The sequence below is a fragment of the Panthera tigris genome, chromosome B3 (genome assembly GCF_018350195.1).
Source record: "Panthera tigris isolate Pti1 chromosome B3, P.tigris_Pti1_mat1.1, whole genome shotgun sequence".
NCBI classification, from domain to species: Eukaryota; Metazoa; Chordata; class Mammalia; order Carnivora; family Felidae; genus Panthera; species Panthera tigris.
In genome coordinates, this window is record NC_056665.1 from 60,122,513 (window position 1) to 60,147,458 (window position 24,946).

Genomic DNA, 24,946 nt, shown 5'->3' on the forward strand with positions numbered 1-24,946 from the left:
CACCTCCTCTGAGAAACTTTGTATAATCATCCTATCTCATGTAAACCTCTCGCATTTCTGATTTGTCATGTGTACTTGGCCCTTACAGTTTGATGTTGATTAACTTTTTGTATTTTTTACCTTTTAAGTCCAGAGAATTACTGTTACGTTCTGTTTTTGCATTATGTATTCTATTTTAAAGAATAATTTGGAAATAATTATTTATGTTTTCTTCTTTCCTTGCTTGTAAATTAATTAAGGGCAAAACCATGCATTACATTTCTACCTACTCTTCTGTGTATTTATAACAATTCATTGAATGACTATTTTCAAATCAACTCTCAATTACTTGTTTGAGGATGACTTAATTTGACTCAGCTGTATAGAATGTGAAAGAAGTTGTATTCATTCTTCCAATAATTAAACATTTATTGAAAGATTGTTCTGTGGTAGGTATTATGCTAGATACTAAGTACAAAGATGAGAAGAATTCTGCTCTTGACCTCAAGAAATTTAAAGCATTGTAAATTATGTATGTGCTTATAAGCCTGCTTCTTTACTCTGAACCTAGATTTCTGCCCTATGACCAACTCATAGGTTAGCTGGCTTTTCACTATTGCATAGATGGAACAGTCTCCTGCTGTCTGTCACACTGCTAGATGATTGTTGCCTAATCTATTCTGTGCCTAGCTTCCTTGCCTCTGGTTTATATGACTATTATCTTTTGCTGTTTTCACTTATTTATTTTTTTTAACATTTATTTTTGAGAGACGGGGGAGGGGCAGAGAGAGGAGTGAGGGAGACACAGAATCCGAAGCAGGCTCCAGGCTCTGAGACATAGGGCTTGAACTCTGTAGCCATGAGATCATGACGTGAGTCGAAGTGGGACACTTAACCAACTGCGTGCCCCGGTATCCCTCCTGCTTTTTTTTTTTTTTTTTTTTTATAAGACATATTAATCATAGACTACGTAAAACATTGGTGTGAAATTTAACATTATTATAAATGGTCAAGAAATAGAACATTACCTGCATCTCAGAAGCCCCTTCCTGATTTATTCCCTTATACCCCAAAGGAATCTATTCTCGTGACTTTTGTAAAAAATCATGTCCTTGCTTTTCTTTATAGACTTACTACCTATGTTTGCATCCCTATTTAACATAATTTAGTTTTGCTTATTTTTGAACTTAATATAAAAGGATTTATATTGGGGGGGGCACCTGGGTGGCTCAGTTGGTTAAGCAACGGACTCTTGATTTCAGCTCAGGTCATGATCTCATAGTTCATGGGATCAAGCCCCTGCATCAGGCTTCGCGCTGACAGCACGGAGCCTGCTTGGGATTCTCTCTTTCCCACTCTCCCTCTCTGGCTTGCATGCTCCCTCTCTCTCTCTCTCAAAATAAATAAATAAGTTTAAAAAAAGGATCTATATTGTATGATTTTTTTCAATGTTGTTTGTGAGACTTGTTCTAGTAGTTCAGTGTCACAGTAGTTTATTTTTGGTTTAGCATAGTTTTTGTGGTAGGTAGAAAATGGTCCCTTGAAGATATTGGTGCCCTAACCCCTGCACTGCTCATGCAGAGCCTGACTTGGGTCTCGGTCCCACAACTGTGAGATGATGATCTGAGATGGAATCAAGAGTCTGACCCCTAACTGACTGAGCCACCCAGGTGCCCTGTGAATGTGTTACCTTATATGTCAGAAGGCACTTTGCAGATGTGATTAAGTTAAGGCTTTTGAAGATTATCTTTGATTATCCAGGTTGGTTCAGTGTAATCACAAGGGACCTTAGAAGAGCGAGACATATATAAAGAGACATGATGTTTGAAGCAGAGCTCAGAGAGAAAGATTTGAAGATGCTGTACAACTAGGTTGGAAGATGCAGGATGGGGCCGTGAGCCAAAGCATACCGGCAGCTTCTAGAAGCTGGAAAAGACAGGATAAAGGATTATCTCCTAGAGCCTCCATTACAAGCATAGCCTTACTGACACCTTGATTTTAGCCCCATTTAGAAGCCTGGACTTTTGATTTCTACCATTGTAAGATTATAAATTTGCATTGTTGTGCCAATAAATTTGTGGTAATTTGTTACAGTAGCAGTAGGAAACTAATTCTTTCTTTCTTTCTTTCTTTCTTTCTTTCTTTCTTTCTTTCTTTCTTTCTTTCTTAACTGTATGACTATATACTACACTTTATCCTTTCTTCTCTTACTGGACATTTGAGTTGTTTTTTGTTTTGGCGTTTATGGATGGTGTGGCTATGAACATATTTGTGTATGTTTCCTGGGGCTCATGAGAGAAGAGTATTTTTAGGATATATACCTGGGAAGAGAGTTATTGGGTCACGAGGTATGCACATTTTCAGCTTTACTTAGAACTATTTCCAGAGTACATTCCTACCAATGGTTTATGAGAGTCTAAGTTTTTATTTTTAAATAATTTCTTCTTTGATAGTCACTATGATAATGCTTCCTTCCTTTATGTGGGCGGATTCTCAAAATTTGCTTCAAGTCAAGACACATTTAGGAACTAATTTATACTTTTTCGAATTTAGAAATAGTAGGTGGCATTGGTTTATTTTTATTCCCTTTTTGATCAGCCAATTTTCACTTAACCTTAAAAGCAAGATTATAACAATGCAAATGCTGTAATTTAATTTGTAATCATAGTTGTAGAGTAATATTTTTCTCTTGCTGGCAAAAACATTTTTGTATGAATTTGCTAAGTAGTAGTTGTATAATGGGTTTAAATTCAAGGCCTCTATGCAAACATGATAATTTCTGTTCATCAGCATTCAAGCAGCACAGGGACTGCTTTGGACAGTAGTATGTCTGTTAATGTGACTGTTTCTTCTTTTGGTTAAGAAGCATACACAATGATTTATTAAGTAATCATGGCCATTTATTGAGCACACTTAGTATGCCAGGCATTGTGATAAATAGTTTACATATATCATATATTGTCACTTTTAATCCTGAGATAGCCACCATTGTTACCTGTTTTTTTTTTAGATGAGGAAATTGAGCATGGAAAAGCTAAGTAATGGGCCTTAGATTACACAACCAGGATTTGACTCCAGGTAGTTTGGTCTTCATGTCTATTTTTTGAGAAGTTCCTGGACTTAGAGCACAATAAACTCACTGCAGTATTATGTTAATTTCTCTTATAGGGAGTTCTCTTCATTTGGTGTGGTTTGGTCTAGCTTATGTTTATAGAATTATTATAGGATTTTTTTATCTATTTGCCATTGTTCCTCTTATTCTTATTTTCATTTTCCTTTTCTCCTTTTCTTCGCATCTTTCTATTTGTGTATGTGAATCTGTATAACTTTTAAATTATAGTTTGTTTCCTCATTTTCGTTTTATTAATTAACTTCATCAAATATCTATTTTTTTTAAATACACTTTTGTGTTAAAAAATTTTTTTTAAATGTTTATTTTTGAGAGAGAGAGAAAGAGACAAGAGTGTGAGCAGGTGAGGGGCAGAGAGAGAGGGAGACATAGAAATTGAAGCAGGCTCCAGGCTCTGAGCTGTGCACACAGCCTGATGTGGGGCTTGAATTCGTGAACGATGAGATCATGAACTAAGCCAGAGTCGGACATTCAGCCAACTGAGCCACCCAGGCACCCCTCAGATATCTATTGATTAACTGCAAAGTTTATATATTTTTTTATTATGGCAGAGGATATGTGATTATGATATGGTTTTCATCTTTAAGGGATTTATAATCTAGGGGATTGTCAGTGTTTGCTTATTAATTTGTTGGCTGTTTTCTTCTCAGTCTTTTTCTATCTAACACATGTTTCAAGTGATTTTTCACCACATGTTATTTTACAAATTGAATATCCATTTAGTATGTTTTGTTCATATTTCATCATCTTTGGGTCTGTTTTGGCAACATCTTCAGATTTATCCTCATCGACTGAATTCATCAGTATGCTGTTTACTCTATTAGGATCTAGGTCATTAAGGTCACCTAGGTTATTCTAGGTCATGAATATTACTAGGGAGGAAATTTTTAATTTTTCTCTTGCAGTATCTAGTTTTCTTGCATCAAGATTGATTATTTTTAAGTTATTAGTGTTACTGAAAAATGAATTCCAATTATTTGCAGCCAAATTACATTCACTGTTTAGATATACTTAGTGATGTGGAATCAGAAAGAACTATTGCCCCATACCATTGAAGGCTGGCGTGTCACTTATTTATTGCTGCATAACAAGTTACCCAAAACTTAGTGTTTTGGAATAACAACATTTGTTATTTTACAGTGTCTTTAGGGCAAGATTTTGGGTGTGGGTCAGGTAGGTACTCTGTTTTAGGGTCAGTCACAGGTTGCAGTCAGGATAGGCTGTAGTTGTCACATGGCTCAGCTGGGGAAGGATCTGTTTCCTTGCTTAGTCCGATGGTTGGCATTGATTCAGTTCCTTTGGAGTGGTTGAACTGAGGGCCTCAGCTCTCTGCTATAGCTCTTGGTACCAGTTATAAATGGAATCATATAATTTTGCTAGCAAGGGCTGTCCTCAGTTCTTTGCCATGTTGGGCCTTTCTTGGGAGGCAACATGGCAGCTTGCTTCATCAGAGCACCAAGTGGGAAGGGCCAAAGAGAAAGAATGTGAGCAAGGTAGATGTCTTTAGTAATATATTTGGGAAGCAACCTATCACTTTTGTTATATTCTATTCATTAGCGGCAAGCCACTAGATTTTTTTGTTGTTGTTAAAAAATTTGTTTTAATGTTTATTTATTTTTGAGACAGAGAGAGACAGAGTATGAGTAGGGGAGGAGCAGAGAGAGGGAGTCACAGGCTCCAGACTCCGAGCTGTCAGCACAGAGCCCAATGCGGGGCTCAAACTCACGAACCGTGAGATCATGACCTAAGCCAAAGTCGGATGCTTAACCAACTGAACCACCCAGGCACCCCAAGTCATTAGATTTCGCCTACACTCAAGGAGGGATCAAAAGCATGAGATGAGAGATCATTGGGAGCCATTTTAGAAGCAGTACAAGTAGTACATCTTGGTAGCTTATAAGATTCTAGGTGTTTTCTGTAGGGTTCAGTTCCTTTTTTTTTTTTTTTTTTTTCAACGTTTTTTATTTATTTTTGGGACAGAGAGAGACAGAGCATGAATGGGGGAGGGGCAGAGAGAGAGGGAGACACAGAATCGGAAACAGGCTCCAGGCTCCGAGCCATCAGCCCAGAGCCTGACGCGGGGCTCGAACTCACGGACCGCGAGATCGTGACCTGGCTGAAGTCGGACGCTTAACCGACTGCGCCACCCAGGCGCCCCTGTAGGGTTCAGTTCCTAATTGGAACAGGTGTATTCTTAGATTTATTTCAGTGTTCTGTGAAGGACTCCACCCAGGGTATCATTTGTTCCATGATATTTCCATTGGTAACCTAGAGTGAGACCATGAAAATTATTTGGATTTTGTAGTTATATCTGAGGGGTAACTAGTAATCATTAAAAAAAATTTTTTTTTACTGTGGTAGAATACACATAAGATTTACCATTTTAACCATTTCTAAGTGGACAAATTCAGTGCCATTACATACCTTAACACTATTGTGCCACCAGAACTTTTTCATCTTCCCAAAATGAAATTCCGTATCCAAACAGTAAATCAACACTATCCCCTCCTTGTAGCCCTTAGCAACCCACCAGACAGAAACTGCTTTTCTGTCTCTATGAGTTTGCCTACCTAGGTACCTATTATAAATTGAACCATAAATATGACCTTTTGTGATGGGCTTATTTAACTTAGCATAATGTCTTCAAGGTTCATTCATGTTGTAGTGTGTTTGAGAATTTCCTTCCTTTTTAAGATTGAATACTATTCCATTATATGTATGTACTACATTTTGTTTATCCATTAGTCTGTCACTTGGGATGGAGACTTGGGTACTTCCACCTCTTGGCTATTGTGAATAGTGTTGCTATGAACAATGGTGTGCAAATGTCTTTTTGACTCCTTTGAATTCTTTTGGCTATATACTCAGAGGTCGAATTATTTAATCATATTTTAATTCTATGCTTACTTTTGAGGGTGACCGCCAATAATGTTTTCTGTAGTGGCTGCACCATTTTAAGTTAATATCAGCAATGCACAGGGGTTCTAGTTTCTCTTCATCTTTGCCAGCAGTTTGTGTGTGTGTGTGTGTGTGTGTGTGTGTGTGTGTGTGTGTGTGTGTGTTTATAATTGTCATTCTAATGGGTATAAAGTGGTTACTGGTCGGATTTGTGTTTCCCTAATAATTAATGATGTTCAGCATCTTTTAATGTACTTTCCATTTGCATATTTTCTTTGGAAAAATATCTATTCAGGTTGTTTGCCTATTTAAAAACATTGTTTTGTTGTTGAGTTGTAGTTCTTTATATACTGTAGATATTTAACCCATTATCAGATATGATTTGCAGATATTTTTTTCCCATTCCATTGCCTTTTCATTCTGTTGATAGCATCCTTTGCTTCACAAAAGTTTTTAATTTTTATGAAATCCAATTTATCTGTTTTTTCTTGTTTTGATATTATAGTCAAGATATCATTGCCAGATCCAATGTTATGAAGCTTTTCCCCTATGTAGTCTTCTAAGAGTTGTATAGTTTTTTTTAACTCTATTTTCAGTAAATTTTTGCATACGATTATAAAGTAAGCATTTAAAAAAGATTGTCCTTTCCCCATGGAATAGTTTTGACACCTTTGTTGAAAATCATTTGACCATATATGTAAGGGTTAAAATTTTTAACTTTTAAAAACAGTGTTTCTCTTCTTATTGTAAAAATCTGTATTTGGTGTAGTAAATTTACAGAAGAGGAATCCTCCTTAAGAAAATAATCCTATTATATAGAACTATATAATTTGTTAATAGTTAATTTGTTAATAGTTGGTAAATATCAGTCAGGTTTTTTATTTTATTTTTTTAAGTGTGTATTTATTTTTGAGAGAGAGAGATGGACACAGAATCGGAAGCAGGCTCCAGACTCTGAGCTGTTAGTTTAGAGCCCTACTTGGGGGGAGCAGGGCTTAAACCCACGAGTAAGATCATGACTTGAGCTAAAGTTGGACGCTCAACCAACTGAGCCACCCAGGCACCCCAATGCAGGTTTTTTCTATACATAATTTGTGTGTACACTTTTAAAAATACAAATGGGATTATATATACATATCTATCTATCTATATATATGGATAGATATGTATATATCTATATATACTGTTTTATAACTCTTTAACTTGAAGCATAAAGAATTTTTCATGTTTAAATATTTTACAAGTTACTTTTTTTTAAATGTTCATTTACTTATTTTTGAGAGAGGGAGAGAGAGGAGGAGAGAGAGAGAGGGAGAGAGTGAGTGTGGGGGAGGGGCAGAGGGGGAAACAGAATCCCAAGCACGCTCTCCGGGGGGCTGGAAACCATGAATGATGAGATCATGACCTTAGCCACAATCAAGGGCCAGACGCTCAACTGACTGAGCCAACCAACTGCCCCAACAAGTTACTTTTTAAATTTATTTTTTTATTTTCAATTAATTTAAATATGCATGTAAAGTTTAATGATTCTCTGCACTTTATTATAGAAAAGAACAGTTTTCTTTCCTCCCCGTCTGCCCTGTTTACAACTCTGCAGAAGTACTCATTTGAACACTTTTTCCTGATTTTTTCATTGTTTACCTCTATATCTTAAACTGATGTGCTTGTATTGCTGCTGATTAATTTTTATTAAAATTTTTTTTTAATGTTTATTTTAGAGAGAGAGGGACAGAGTGTGAGCAGTGGAGGGGCAGAGAGAGAGGGAGACACAGAATCTGAAGCAGGCTCCAGGCTCCAAGCTGTCAGCACAGAGTCCAATGCAGGGCTCGAACCCAGGAACCAAGAGATCATGACCTGAACTGAAGTCAGACGCTCAACCAACTGAACCACCCAGGCGCCCCTAACTTTTAAATTTTAGTTATAATATATTGGCTTTTTTCTATGGAAGATGGGAATTTTATTTTTTTCATTGCTTATCTCATTCCTACTACAGTTAAGTCCTATTTTTTCAGTAATGTTATATCTTAATTTTGATTAGGTGAATATTCAGACTTTATTTTGGCTCTAAATGCTTTGACATGTAGGTGAAATTTGCTATCTATACAGATATAAATAGAGATAATGGTATCTTTTCTTCTCTACACTGTTATTTTTGTTTGTTTTTTCCTAGAGCTTATAATTGTTTTTGTTTGTGTGTTTGGTTGGTTAGTTTCCTAATCACTAATTCAGTCCCAAATTTTCCTCAATTTGTACAGGTCTCCTCTTAATGTATTCAGGTTCATTTAGGTATTCTATCAATAGCATCATCTTTGAGAACTCTTTCCTGGAGCCATTCTTGTCCTACAAGCTAGGAACTGTGGCTTACTCATCTTAGTGTTTCCACAGTTTTTGGCAGGGTCCTCATCAAATGTTTATTGAAAGGATGATTAGTAAAAGTTGAGATTGTAGAATTTTAAAAAATGTTTACTTATTCAGGCAAGAGAAATAAAACCAAAAACAAACTATTCAGATTACTTCAAAACAAAACGTCTGTGCACAGTGAAGGGAACAGTCAAGAAAACTAAAATGCAGCCTACCAAATAGAAGAAGGTAATTTCAAAGGACATATCTAATAAAGGGTTAATATCCAAAATATATAAAGAACTGATACAATTCAACACCCAAAAACCAAATAATCCTATTAAAAAATGGGCAGAAGATGTGAGTAGACATTTCTCCAAAGAAGACATACAGATGACCAACAGACATGTGAAAAATTATTCAGTATCACTTATCATCAGGGAAATGCAAATCAAAACTACAATGAGATATCACCTCACATCTGTCAGAATGGCTAAAATAAAAAAACACAAGAAACAAGTAATGGCGAGGATATGGAGAAAAAGGAACCCCCTTGCACTGTTGGTGGGAATGCAAACTGGTGCAGCCACTATGGAAAACACCATGGAAATTCTTCAAAAAATTACAAATAGAACTACCCCACAATCCAGTAGTTGCACTACTTGGTATTTATCCCCCAAATACAAAAATCACTAATTCAGAGGGGTACATGCACCTCTATATTTACTGTAGCATTATTTACAATAGCTAAACTATGGAAACAGCCCAAGTGTCTGTCGACAGATGGATGAATGGGGTAAAGAAGATACGTATACACACACGTGTACACACACATGATGGAATGTTACTCAGCCATAAAAAAGAATGAATTCTTGCCATTTACAACAGTATGGATGGAGCTAGAGAGTATTATGTTAAGCGAAATATGTCAGTCAGGGAAAGACAGATATCATATGGTCTCAGTTGTATGTGGAATTTAAGAAAAAAAAACCACAAATGAGCAAAGGAAAAGAAAGACAAACCAAGAAACAGACTCTTAATCTAAGTGGATGGGGGAATAGGTAATGGGGATTAAAGAGTACACTTCTCATGATTAAAAAAAACTACAAAATGGCATATTAGAAAACATTATAAAACAAAAATGGAACTCTAAAAAAAGTTTACTCATTCGCATAGCTTTGTATACCATAAGTCAGGATTATTAATAGGGAAAAATATATATCTCTATAACATAATTTAGCTGTTCTCAAACTCTGGTTTCAGGACGTCTGTCTTACTAATCTTAAAATTTTTTGAGGACCCTAAAGAATTTGTTTTTTTAATCATAGATTTATATATAATGATATTTTCTGTATTAAGATTAAAATATATTTTAAATTTATTTATTTTAAAATAATAAAACTGTTGCATGTTAACTATTTTCCAAAACAGAAAAGCAAGTTGATGAAATGAATGGCATTCTTTTATGTTTTTTTAAGTCTCTTCAATATCTGGCGTGATAGAAGACAGCTGGATTCTCATACTTCTGTGTTCATTCTCTTACAATATGTTGCTTTGGTTGAAGTATATAAAGAAAATGTGGCCTCATACAGAGACACAGTTGTAAAAGGGAGGAATATTTTACTAGCCTTTTTAGATTGTAGATTTTCTTTTTATAAATTAGAAAAATTTTTAAACTTTTAAAAAAAGTTTATGTATTTATTTTGAGAGAGAGAGAATCAACAGGAGAGGGGCAGATGGGGGCGAGGGGAATCAGAGAATCCAAAGTGGGGTCCTCGCTGACAGCAGAGAGCCTGACGTGCTCAGACTCACAAACCGTGAGATCATGACCTGAGCTGAAACCGAGAGTCCGACACTTAACCAAATGAGCTATCCAGGCACCCCTGTATATTCCCTGCTTTCAAGCATAGCGAGATTCTAGGCATATCTTTTACATACTCTGCCGTAGTTTAGAAGTAGTCATTTGTCCAAGGAGCTTTCATTCTTTTTGTTTTGTTTTCAAAGTTTATAAATAAATAAAATTTATTTTGAGAGTGAGAGAGAAGGAATGTGAGTGGGGGAGGGGTAGGGAGAGAGGAAGAGGAGAGAGAAAGTAAGAGAGAGAGAGAGAGAGAGAGAGAGAGAGAGAGAGAGAGAGAGAATCCCAAGCAGGCTTCCCGCTGTCGTCAGAGCCTGATGTGGGCCTCAGACTCACAAACCATGAGATCACGACCTGAGCCGAAATCTAGAGTCAGTTACTTAATCAACTGAGCTGCCCAGACACCCCTCAGTCTTTTTCGTTTTGGGTGTGGCGGGGAGGAAAATGGTATTTGGTACCCTCAGTCTGTATACTAATAAATGTTTAATGAGACTGTTCTGTGTTACTCCTAGGACTGCTCATGGTTAGTTGTGAAGTACATATTTAAATAAAGATCATATTTTTTCATACTTTCTTCATTATAGGATTTCAGGATTTTTACTTCTTTGACTTCTGTATTTATATCTCTTTTTGCGTAAAATGTTGATTCCTAGTGGCTTAATGTAATCAGTTATTTGCTGTGTTCTGCAGTATATCTATAATAGTTTTAAAATAATGTAATCGATATTCTAATACTATAACTACTAAAGGCTGTTTTAACATTTCTTTGTGGTTCTTTTATTCCTTTAGAATAGGGAATGTACAATCAAATTACTGTATTTTAGAGCCACAAACTTGGTAAAACAGTAGGTTATTGGTTTCAGTCTGTTTTAAATTTTTAGAGGTTGTGTAAAATTTTTGATGTTTGGCTCTTTTTTTTCTTTTTAAATTTAATTTTGTCTTAAAAATTTTTTTTAATGTTTTATTTATTTTTTAAGAGAGAGAGAGACAGAGAAAAGGTGGGGGAGGAGCAGAGAGAGAGGGAGACACAGAATCAGAAGCAGGCTCCAGGCTCTGAGCTGTCAGCAACAGATCCCGATGCAGGGCTTGAACTTGTGAATTGCAAGATCATGACCAGAGCTGAAGTCGAAGACTTAACTGACTGAGCCACCCAGGCGCCCCTAATTATATCTTTTAATTGTCTTGAAGGAAGAGGCCGTCACTGAATATCTGAACCAAATGCTTTTTCATGTCTCTCTGTGCAAGGGAGAGCTATGAGGCTTAAGAGTTCTGGGATCAGTGAAGTGAGACTGTTTAGGAAGTGGTTGAACTTTCGTTATGTACATGTGGTTATGGAGTGTCACTGCTAATTGGTTGACTTTTTAAAAATGTTTGTTTATTTTGAGAGAGAGAGAGGGTGTGCGCGTGTGTGCGCGCACACCCATCCACACACCCACACACACGAGCAGGGCAGGGGCAGAGAGTGAGGGAGAGAGAGAGAATCCTAGAAGAAGGCTCTTTGCTGAACGCAGGGCTCGATATCGTAAACCATGAGATCATGACCGGAGCCGAAATCCAGAGCCAGACCCTTAACCAACTGAGCCACCCAGGCATCCCCTAATTAGTAGACTTTCTGAAGTGTGGTCACTTATTCATACCTATTATTGATAGACGAGGATGAGTTTAAAGCCAGCTCTGATGATTACTATTGGAAAGTTACTTTCTTGAACTTGGAATTTAATTATAATAGTTTTTTCTCATGCAAAACAATGATTTTGGTTTAATTTTTTTTTTTTTTTTTTTTTTTTTTTTTTTTTTTTTTAAATTTTGGAGAGCAAGGGAGAGGGGCAGGGAGAAAGAAGGAAGAGAGTGCATGTTAAGCAGACTCCAAGCTCATCCAACGCTGGGCTTAATCTCAACCTATGTTATAAAATAGATCCATAGAAGTCTGACTCCCGTTCTTATCCCTTCTATTCTGTTTTCTCCATTCGTTTGAGAAAAGGTTGACAAACAACAGCCTGTAAGCCAGATTTGGCTACCTAGCTCTTTTTGCAAATAATGTTTTGTCACAGCCATACTCATTTGTTTACATATCATCTATAGCTTCTTTTGTGTTGTAACAGCAGAGTTGAGTAGCTATCACAAGGATTGTATGGCTTGAAAAGACTGAAATATTTACTATCTGGCCTTTTTCCAACAATACACTGACCTCTGCTATAAGGAATCATTTTCATCATTTTTTGGCTTATCTTTTTTTCTTTTTCTTTTTAAAAAAAGCAAATAAGTTTAACATTTATCTTCTTTTAACACAAAAGTAGCATACTGTAAATACTTTACTGCATCTTGCTTTTTTTCACTTAACAATATATCCTGAAAATCACTGTATCAACATCTCTCTTATTCCTGGACTAGTATTCCATTACACAGATGAACCATATCATTCCATTAATCCCCTATTGATGGGCTGTTAGGTTTTTTTTTTTCTAGTCTTGTGATTGTAAGTAGTGTTACAGTGAAAAGTCTTGTGAAGAAGTCATTTCACGTTTTTTGTCGTGGTACCTTTGGAATAGATTTCTTGAAGTATAATTACTGGTTTAGAGTTTGAATGTATATTATCATGCTGAATGTTACCAGTTTCCCCACCTTGGGCCCATACCATCCTTTCTTTTCTTTTTCTTTTCTTTTCTTTCCTTTCCTTTCCTTTCCTTTCCTTTCCTTTCCTTTCCTTTCCTTTCCTTTCCTTTCCTTTTGCTTTCCTTTTGCTTTCCTTTCCTTTTGCTTTGCTTTTTTACTATGGTAAAGAAAATATAAAATATACCATCTTAACCATTTTTAAGCGGACAGATCATTAGTGTTAAATATATTCACGTTGTTGTAAAACAGATTTCCATAACTCTTTCCTCTTGCAAAACTGAAATTCTATACCTACTGAACAACACTTCCCCTTTTTCCCTCCCTTCCTGCTCCTAGTAACCACCATTCTACTTATTCTGTCTGTGATTTGGACTACTCTAAATCCTTCATATAAGTGGATACATAAGAGTATTTGTCCTTTTGTGACTGGTTTATTTTACTCAGTATAACGTTCTCAAGTTTCATTCATGTTGTAGCATGTCAGGATTTCCTTCTTTTTTTAAGGCTAAATAATATTCCATTGTATGCATATACCACATTTTTTAAATCCATTCATCTGTTGATGGACATTGGGGCTGTATCCATGTTTTGGCTATTGTGAATAATGCTGCTGTGAACTTGAGTGCACAAATATCTGTTTGAGACGTTGTTTTCAATCTGGGGGGATATATACCCAGCACTGGAATTGCAGAATCATGTGGGAAATATATGTTTAATGTTTTGAAGAACTGCTATACTGTGTGTTTCATAGTGGCTGTTTTTACATTTTTATATTTTACTTTGCCACTATTTTACCTTTATATTTTACTTTCTATATCCTCTCCAATACTTATTAGTTCTGTTTGATTGCTTTTTTTTCTTTTTCTACATTTATTTATTTTCATTTATTTTTTTAATATGAAATTTATTGTCAAATTGGTTTCCATACAACACCCAGTGCTCATCCCAACAGGTGCCCTCCTCAATGCCCATCACCCACTTTCCCCTCCTTCCCACCCCCCATCAACCCTCAATTTATTCTCAGTTTTTAAGAGTCTCTTACGGTTTTCCTCCTTCCCTCTCTGTAACTTTTTTCTTCCCCCTTCCCCTCCTCCATGGTCTTCTGTTAAGTTTCTCAGGATCCACATAAGAGTGAAAACATATGGTATCTGTCTTTCTCTGTATGACTCATTTCACTTGGCATAACACTCTCCAGTTCCATCCACATTGCTACAAAAGGCCATATTTCATTCTTTCTCATTGCCAAGTAGTATTCCATTGTGTATATAAACCACAATTTCTGTATCCATTCATCAGTTGATGGACATTTAGGCTCTTTCCATAATTTGGCTATTGTTGAAAGTGCTGGTTCCCATTTCTCCACATCCTCTCCAGCATATGTAGTCTCCTGATTTGTTCATTTTAGCCACTCTGACTGGCGTGAGGTGATATCTCAGTGTGGTTTTGATTTGTATTTCCCTGATGAGGAGTGACGTTGAGCATCTTTTCATGTGCCTGTTGGCCATCTGGATGTCTTCTTTAGAGAAGTGTCTATTCATGTCTTCTGCCCATTTCTTTACTGGATTATTTGTTTTTTGGGTGTGGATATGTCCGATATGTCATTTGCAAATATCTTTTCCCATTCTGTCGGTTACCTTTTAGTTTTATTGATTGTTTCCTTTGCGGTGCAGAAGATTTTATCTTGATGAGGTCCCAATAGTTCATTTTTGCTTTTAATTCCCTTGCCTTTGGAGATGTGTCAAGTATGAAATTGTTGCGGCTGAGGTCAGAGAGGTTTTTTCCTGCTTTCTCCTCTAGGGTTTTGATGGTTTCCTGTCTCACATTCAGGTCCTTCATCCATTTTGAGTTTATTTTTGTGAATGGTGTAAGAAAGTGGTCTAGTTTCATTCTTCTGCATGTTGCTGTCCAGTTCTCCCAGCATCATTCGTTAGAGACTGTCTTTTTTCCATTGGGTACTCTTTCCTGCTTTGTCAAAGATTAGTTGGCCATACATTTGTGGGTCCAGTTCTGGGGTCTCTATTCTATTCCATTGGTCCATGTGTCTGTTTTTGTGCCAACACCATGCTGTCTTGATGATTACAGCTTTGTAGTAGAGGCTAAATTTAGTCTGGGATTGTGATGTCTCCCGCTTTGGTTTTCTTCTTCAGTATTACTTTGGCTATTCGGGGTCTTTTGTGGTTCCACACAAATTTTAGGATTGCTTGTTCTAGCTTTGAGAAGAATGCTGGTGCAATTTTGATTGGAATTGCATTGAATGTGTAGATTGCTTTGGGTAGTATTGCCATTTTAACAGTATTTATTCTTCCAACCCATGAACACAGAATGTTTTTCCATTTCTTTGTATCTTCAATTTCCTTCATAAGCTTTCTATAGTTTTCAGCCTACAGATCTTTTACATCTTTGGTTAGGTTTATTCCTAGGTATTTTATGCTTCTTGGTGCAATTGTGAATGGGATCAGTTTATTTGTCTTTCTGTTACTTCGTTATTAATGTATAAGAATGCAACTGATTTCTGTACATTGATTTTGTATCCTGCGACTTTGCTGAATTCATGTATCACTTCTATCAGACTTTTGGTGGAGTCTGTCGGGTTTTCCATGTATAGTATCATGTCATCTGCAAAAAGCGAAAGCTTGACTTCATCTTTGCCAATTTTGATGCTTTTGATTTCCTTTTGTTGTCTGATTGCTGATGCTAGAACTTCCAACACTATGTTAAACAACTGATTGCTTGTTTTTAATACTAGCCATCCTAGTGATTATGCGGTGATTTCTCATGAGGTTTTGAATTGCATTTATCCAATGATAGAGATGTTGAGCATCTTTTAATATGCTTTTTTAGCCATATATATGTCTTCTTTGGAGAATTATTTGTTTAGGTCCTTTGCCCATTTTTAAATCGAGTTGTTTGGTTTTTTTGGGTTGTTGAATTGTTGTTTATATATTGTAGGCATTAGCCCTTTATCAGATAATATAGTTTGCAGTTTTTTTCTTCTAGGTTGTCTTTTAACATAAATTTTAAAAATTTTGATGAAGTTCAATTTATCTTTTTTTTTTTCTTTTTGGTTTGTTGTACTTTCAGTATCCTATTTAAGAAATCATTGCCTAATCCAAGGTCATAAAGATTTATGCCTTTGTTTTCTTCTCCAAGAGTTTTATAATTGTAGCTTTCACTTTTATGTCTTTGATACATTTTGAGTTAATTTTTGTATATGATATTAGATGGGGGTACAAGTTCATTCTTTTGCATTGGATGTGTAGTTATCACAGCACTGTTTGTTACAAAAGACTCTAGATATTTTTAACCTATGCACTTTTTTTTTTACTTTTAGTATATAAATATTGCAAACATACACAGAAATAGATAGTATAGTGAATTCCCATGTACCCATCATACAGTTAGAAAAATTATAAAAATTTTACCATTCTTACCTCATCTAATTCTCCACCCCTAACACAGTAACTCTTTTTCCCCTTACAGTGAATTAGGGCAAATTCAAGACCTTTTTTTCACTTCGTACATTGGTAGTTTATGTGTCTCTGACAGAGAAAGACTTTTTATTTTATTTTATTTTATTTTATTTTATTTTATTTTATTTTATTTTATTTTATTTTATTTTATTTTATTTTATTTTATTTTATTTTATTTTATTTTATTTTATTTTATTTTATTTTATTTTATTTTATTTTATTTTATTTTATTTTATTTTATTTTATTTTATTTTATTTTATTTTATTTTATTTTATTTTATTTTATTTTATTTTATTTTATTTTATTTTATTTTATTTTATTTTATTTTATTTTATTTTATTTTATTTTATTTTATTTTATTTTATTTTATTTTATTTTATTTTATTTTATTTTATTTTATTTTATTTTATTTTATTTTATTTTATTTTATTTTATTTTATTTTATTTTATTTTATTTTATTTTATTTTATTTTATTTTATTTTATTTTATTTTATTTTATTTTATTTTATTTTATTTTATTTTATTTTATTTTATTTTATTTTATTTTATTTTATTTTATTTTATTTTATTTTATTTTATTTTATTTTATTTTATTTTATTTTATTTTATTTTATTTTATTTTATTTTATTTTATTTTATTTTATTTTATTTTATTTTATTTTATTTTATTTTATTTTATTTTATTTTATTTTATTTTATTTTATTTTATTTTATTTTATTTTATTTTATTTTATTTTATTTTATTTTATTTTATTTTATTTTATTTTATTTTATTTTATTTTATTTTATTTTATTTTATTTTATTTTATTTTATTTTATTTTATTTTATTTTATTTTATTTTATTTTATTTTATTTTATTTTATTTTATTTTATTTTATTTTATTTTATTTTATTTTATTTTATTTTATTTTATTTTATTTTATTTTATTTTATTTTATTTTATTTTATTTTATTTTATTTTATTTTATTTTATTTTATTTTATTTTATTTTATTTTATTTTATTTTATTTTATTTTATTTTATTTTATTTTATTTTATTTTATTTTATTTTATTTTATTTTATTTTATTTTATTTTATTTTATTTTATTTTATTTTATTTTATTTTATTTTATTTTATTTTATTTTATTTTATTTTATTTTATTTTATTTTATTTTATTTTATTTTATTTTATTTTATTTTATTTTATTTTATTTTATTTTATTTTATTTTATTTTATTTTATTTTATTTTATTTTATTTTATTTTATTTTATTTTATTTTATTTTATTTTATTTTATTTTATTTTATTTTATTTTATTTTATTTTATTTTATTTTATTTTATTTTATTTTATTTTATTTTATTTTATTTTATTTTATTTTATTTTATTTTATTTTATTTTATTTTATTTTATTTTATTTTATTTTATTTTATTTTATTTTATTTTATTTTATTTTATTTTATTTTATTTTATTTTATTTTATTTTATTTTATTTTATTTTATTTTATTTTATTTTATTTTATTTTATTTTATTTTATTTTATTTTATTTTATTTTATTTTATTTTATTTTATTTTATTTTATTTTATTTTATTTTATTTTATTTTATTTTATTTTATTTTATTTTATTTTATTTTATTTTATTTTATTTTATTTTATTTTATTTTATTTTATTTTATTTTATTTTATTTTATTTTATTTTATTTTATTTTATTTTATTTTATTTTATTTTATTTTATTTTATTTTATTTTATTTTATTTTATTTTATTTTATTTTATTTTATTTTATTTTATTTTATTTTATTTTATTTTATTTTATTTTATTTTATTTTATTTTATTTTATTTTATTTTATTTTATTTTATTTTATTTTTTATTTTATTTTATTTTATTTTATTTTATTTTATTTTATTTTATTTTATTTTATTTTATTTTATTTTATTTTATTTTATTTTATTTTATTTTATTTTATTTTATTTTATTTTATTTTATTTTATTTTATTTTATTTTATTTTATTTTATTTTATTTTATTTTATTTTATTTTATTTTATTTTATTTTATTTTATTTTATTTTATTTTATTTTATTTTATTTTATTTTATTTTATTTTATTTTATTTTATTTTATTTTATTTTATTTTATTTTATTTTATTTTATTTTATTTTATTTTATTTTATTTTATTTTATTTTATTTTATTTTATTTTATTTTATTTTATTTTATTTTATTTTATTTTATTTTATTTTATTTTATTTTATTTTATTTTATTTTATTTTATTTTATTTTATTTTATTTTATTTTATTTTATTTTATTTTATTTTATTTTTTTTTTATTTTATTTTATTTTATTTTATTTTATTTTATTTTATTTTATTTTATTTTATTTTATTTTATTTTATTTTATTTTATTTTATTTTATGTATTTTTTGAAATTTATTGTCAAATTGGTTTCCATACAACACCCAGTGCTCATCCCAAAAGATACCCTCCTTAATACTCATCACCCACCCTCACCTCCCTCCCACCCCCCATCAGCCCTCAGTTTGTTCTCAGTTTTTAAGAGTCTCTTATGCTTTGGCTCTCTCCCACTCTAACCTCTTTTTTTTTTTTCTTCCTTCCCCTCCCCCATGGGTTTCTGTTAAGTTTCTCAGGATCCACATAAGAGTGAAAACATATGGTATCTGTCTGAGAAAGACTTTTTAAACATAACCATACCACTATTGTTACACTCTAGAAAATTATCAGTTATTCCTTAATATTATATCCTACTCAATTTTTCTGATTGCTAGTTGTTGCCTTAGTTTGAGATGTATATTGTTTCTTGTAATGTATAGTGTAAGGTCTTTTATTTTCCATACCATTTATTTGTTGGATAAACTGGTCATTTTGTCCTTTAGAATCTCCAGTATCATGGATTTAGCTTACTGTATTCTCAGGTTGGCATTTAACATATGCCTTTGTTCCCCTTATTTTTTTAAATGATAATTAAATCTAGAATATTGATTAAATTTAGTTTTGAAATTGTTTTTTAGGCGAGGGGCTTCATAGCATAGGTGGTGCTGAGAAAATTTTGTTGCAGAATATCAGGAAGCACTTACGTTTCATTGTCTTGCTTTTTAGTGATGTTAAGCTTGATTGGTGGTTGTGGGGGGGGTGGTTCCTGGATGGCTCAGTTGGTTGAGCGTCTGACTCTTTGATTTTGGCTCAGGTCATGATCTCATGGTTTGTGAGTTTGAGTCCCCTGTTGGGTTCTGCATTTGTGGCATGGAGCCTGCTTGGGATTCTCTCTCTCTCTTCCTCTCTCTCTGATCCCCCTGTGCTCTCTGGCTCTCACCGCCCCCCCCCCCCCCAAATAAATAAATTAAATTTAAAACAAAAAAAGATTGATTGGTGGGTTCAACTTAATCTTTCATATTAAAATTCCCCATCTACCTTTGGATTTGGAAAATGGTGATTTTCTTTTTTTTTTTAAATTTTTTTAATGTTTATTTTTGAGAGAGAGAGTGCAAGCAGGGAAGAGGCAGAGAGAGAGAGAGAGAGAGAGAGAGAGAGAGAGAGAGAGAATCCGAAGTAGGCTCCAGACTCTGAGCTGTCAGCATAGAACCTAATGTGTGGCTCAAACTCAAGAACTTCAAGATCATGACCTGAACCGAAGTCGGATGCTTAACCAACTGAGCCACCCAGGCACCCCATGGAAAATGGTGATTTTCTAATTCTGTCATTTCTTCTAGCATTTATTAGCTGTGATTATCCTTTGAGGAAAAATTCATCTCCTTAGTTTCCCCCAGATACTGTTCATACCAGAAAGGCACGATAAATACATGATTCTTTGTTTCATTATCAGTGTTCAGAGTAATAAGTTGTACTCTGGCAACCTCCACAGGATGGCCAAAGAGGAATTTTCTTTTTACTTTTTTTTTTTGTTTGTTTGTTTATTTTAGAGAGAGAAAGAGAGAGACTGCATGTGAGTGGGGGAGAAGGGCAAAGGGAGAGAGAGAATCCCAAGCAGGCTCCATGCCCACACAGGGCTCCATCCCATGACCCTGGGGTCAGGACCTGAGCCAAAACCAATAAATAGTCAGATGCTCAACCACCTGAACCACCCAGCCGCCCCTCTTTTTCTTTTTTTGAGTGTCATTATAAACTATTGGTATTTGTATTTTTTATATTTTCCAATCATTGCAGTCACCATTCTTGTATATGCTCAAGGGAGAAATTTGGCAAATGAGAATCCTTTTGCCTGGCTCTGATTTCCTTTGACTTGCCTGTAGTAGTATTGTTGATATTTTGTTGCTTTCTGATTTGACAAGATATCTCAAGTTCATTGTGTACAATTTCCTGTGTCAGACCTGGAAAAAGCCATTTCTCCAGGAAGCCCTGATTTCTTTTAGTGGGAGGTGATGTTTAAAGTCCACAATCTGAAGGCAGAGGTACTCATTGCTACTGGGTTATCATTGCTTTTAGGCCTTTCCAGGCCATTCCTCATGCCAGATCTTCTACCATAATTCCTTGATTGATGCTTGTTATATAGTTGATTTTTAGGGGCATTTCCTGGGAACAGTGTTCTTTGAGTTCTGTGTTTCATAACTGTTTGTTTCCTTTAGCTATGGAAGTTAATTTGGCTGGGTAGAACATCTTTGGCTTAGATATTTAAATGTATAATTTCATTGTCTGCTGGTGTAAACTGTTTGTGCTAATGTCTATTGTCAGTGCCAGTGTCTGTTTTCTTTACCTTTTAAGTAATTTGGACTGTCTGCACAGATGCTGATGATTTTTTCCCCCTTGAAATCCAGTAGTTTTATTAGACTGCATGTTGATGTTGATCTCCTGGGTTGTTTTCTCAGGTATACCTGGGTATACCCAAGAATATCCCAGTGATATACCATTTCAGTATGCAAATTTAGCCTTTTTCTTTTAATTTAGAGAAATTTTTTGTATTATAGTGGCTAGTATTTGTTCTATTTCCTAGCATGGGTTTTCTTTTTGGGGGCCTTCTATAATATGTATTTTGTATTTACTTTGCCTTTTATTTGTCACTTTTGCTTTTAAATGTGTTTTTCATTTTCTTCTTTTTTTTCTTCCTTAATTTGTATGGTGTTTTCTCATGTGTCTCCTCTTCATTTCTGATCCTTTTCTGAGTTAGCTCAGATTTCTTTTTATGTCTTCCTAATTTCTAATTATGATTTATGTTGTCATCTCCTTATCTCCTTTAGGCCAGATTTTTCTGGTTATTTTCATTTTCTGTAGGTATGCTGTTCATATTATTATCCTCTTTTTCTTTAAATATCATTGTATTAGAACTGATCAACAGTACATTTCTGTGGCTCATGTTTATTTCCTATGCATTTTGAATGCATTTTGTACATTATGTAATATTAAAATTTTATTAGCTCTGATGATGATAGGCTCTAAGTTACAACCTATTAAACTATAAGCTGTTGTAAGTTAGGTGCCTTGTCTTTTTCTTTAGCAATATGTTGTAGTTAAGGTGGTGGTCTGTCTAGGTCAATTGTCATTGACACCATGCTTGCTCTATAGTTTAGCAGTCTCAGTTATTGAAATTATATCTGTGTTGTAACATAATGTCTTTGTAATGTCATGGGCACCTTTAATGGAAAGGTACTTTTTTTTTTATATAAGCACTAAACAGATTTTGGAACTGAGTTTGTGGTGTTTTTACTCCCTTTACAACAAAGCAACCTAATTAATGTATAGAATTAATGGTGCTACTTGGTCCTGGAATGTTTGTGTTAATTAATTAGCCCTGATATGCTGCTGCTGTTTCTTTTGTTTTAGGTTAAATGGAAACCACCCTTGGGAGCTGGATGCCTGTATAACCGTTCTATCACATCAGTGAATTGCAATGAGTGGAGGAGGAGAGCAGCCGGATATTCTCAGTGTTGGAATCTTGGTCAAAGAAAGATGGAAAGTGGTGGGTATCTCTCTTAGATTGAGAGAGAGACAACATGTGGGGTAATTTTTGGTATCTTGATAAAAATAGGATTTCCTTAGGAAATAATATATATATTGCTAATATGCCTGAATCAGTTTTCAGTTATTTTCCTGTGATTGTCTTGTTTATACAATAATTCTTGCTTTATACAGTAGTCAGTTTTCCTAACCACTGATAGCTAATGCTGAGTAAGGTAGAAAAAAGTGTACTTAGAGAAAGACAAATGAAAAAAAAAAAAAATACAGTACAATGAACTTCTCTTTTAAAAAAGTTTTGAACTTTTTATTAAGGAAAATTGTAAGCATACATAAAAGTAGTGAGACTGATATAATTAACCTTTATATACTCATGCCCCAGCTTAAGTAGTTATTAATTTATAGTCAGTCTTGTTTTATCTCTTTAACCTCCCTCCCGGAATATTTTGAAGCAAATCTTTTACTCTGGTATTTCTTCTGTGTGTACTACAATTATGTATCTCTAAAGGTTAAAAATTCTTTTAAAAATGTAGTCATAATATTATCACATCTAAAAAAGTAATAATTTTTTAATGTCATTAAGTATTCTTCTGCAATTGGTTGACATCGCTTAAATATCTTTTAATTTCTAGATTTCTTTTCATCTTGCTTTTGTTCCTCACAGTTTATTTATGGAAGAAACTTGGTCATTTACCTGTAGAATTTCACAGTTTGGATTTTTCTGATTTCTTCTGTGTGGTATTAATAGGTTTCTCTGTCTCATGTATTTTATGTAAATTCTTATTTATTTACTTATTTTTAGAAGTTTATTTATTTTGAGAGAGAGAGAGAAAGCAGGGGAGGGGCAGAGAGAGAGAGATAGAGAGAATCCCAGGCAGGCTCTGCACCGACAACCCCCAGTGTGGGACTCGATCTCAGGAACTATGAGATCATGACCTGAGCTGAAATCAGGAGTCGGGCACTTAACCAGCTGAGCCACCCAGGCATCCCCAAATTGTTATTTATTGGGGTTTGATTAGATCTAAGTTCAGGTTTGTTTATTGAGTTGGCGTTTTTTTTTTTTTTCTTCATAAAGGGTATTGTGATCTTTCAATAGGAGGCACATAATGTCTTATCACCCATCAAGACATTGTGTGTCCTATTGGCCATTCTCATTTTAGCAGTCCTGATCATCATTTTCTAGGTCTGTTAATTGCAGATTATTGAGCGTTTGTTATTCCTTCATTTTTTAAATGTTTGTTTATCTTGAGAGAGAGAGAGAGAGAGAGTGCACACGTGTGCAAGTGGGGAAGAGGGAGAGAGAGAGAATCTGAAGCAGACTCCACACTCAATGCAGAACCTGACATGGGGCTCAGTCTTACAACCAAGATATCATGACCTGAGCCAAAATGGATGCTCAACCCACTGAGCCACCCAGGCACTCCTGTCATTCCTTCATTTTTTAAAGTACATCTACAAAGAGAAATTTTTTGTTGTCAACTATTTGATTGTCCTGAGGTACATTTTGATTAGGAAAAGAGAATAAATGCTTAATTCTTTTTCTTAATTTACCAGTTTTCAAAATAATGAATTGGTTCCCTGGCATTTTCCAAAAGTGACCAATGAGATTTTTAAAAATAGGTAGTCAAGAATGCATGGATTTAAGCATATTTCATATATTTCACTCAGTTGTCATTACTATCCTTATTGATCCCTAAACTGTCCCATTTGACTAAGGGAGGACACCCTTCAAGTTGTCTCTTGAGTCTTTCAACATGATCCTAATAGTCCTTTGATATCTTCCTTGTCCTGGACTTGGAATCTGCCATCTTCTCTGCTCTTCAAGGAACAATTTTTGTTTCAGATGTATTTAAATATGTATTTTAATCAGAGTTTTGTTCATTACCAGGTGTAGGAAAGTTGTTTTAGTGGTTTCCTTAGTTTATCAACAGATTGGAAAAAGAAGATTCTTCCTTTAGAAATACAAATTTTGTTTCTATGATACAGTGTTTTAACCAATTAGGCAAATCAATTGGCTTTGAAAATTTACTTGAGTAAATGTAAGAAAAGAATCATGTTGTCATCATGGATTGGTGCAGGAAGATTACAATTAGTAATCTTTTATGTAAGTCAGAAATGAGTGTTTCTTTGGTGAGTGCTTTGTATTAAGTGCTGTGATAAAGTTTGGCTGTTTCCAGTAGACATATCAAAAGGTGACAAATGAAGCTATGCCTGGCTTAGTTGCTCTGTCCTGATAATTAGAACTAATATACATATCGAACATGTCCCCCAAATTTGGCAGGCATAGTAGCATTTTAGTAAGAAATAGTCTCATTGTTATGGATGGTGTTTTGGTTATCTACCATTATGAACAAACTGCATCAAAATTTAGAGGCTTAAAAAACAATTATTTTTTTACATATAATTTTGTGGATTAGGAATTTGAGATGAGTTTGCCTGATAGTTCGTCTCTTTTTTTTTTTTTTTTTTTAATATTTTTATTTATTTTTGAGACAGGGAGAGACAGAGCATGAACAGGGGAGGGTCAGAGAGAGGGAGACACAATCTGAAACAGGGTCCAGGCTCTGAGCTGTCAGCACAGAGCCCGACGTGGGGCTCAAACTCACAGACTGTGAGATCATGACCTGAGCCGAAGTCGGCCGCTCAACCGACTGAGCCACCCAGGTGCCCCAGTTCGTCTCTTAACCGTCTCTTAACCATGTGGCACTCGGCAGGGTTGGGTGGGTTAGAGGACCCAACTTCCAAGTGGG

General features: G+C 32.8%; 1 protein-coding gene across 4 annotated transcripts in view; it reads left to right on the top strand.

Moving 5' to 3' along the window:
* TTBK2 (tau tubulin kinase 2) overlaps positions 1 to 24,946 on the top strand; it is a 167,905-nt gene that overhangs the window by 13,463 nt on the left and 129,496 nt on the right. For all 4 annotated transcript variants that reach the window (XM_042989059.1, XM_007081723.3, XM_042989058.1 and 1 more), the window contains exon 2: positions 22,065 to 22,200. In XM_042989059.1, the coding sequence (XP_042844993.1) occupies positions 22,132 to 22,200 (69 nt within the window). In that variant the 5' untranslated portion in view covers positions 22,065 to 22,131. The remainder of the gene's footprint in view (positions 1 to 22,064; positions 22,201 to 24,946) is intronic.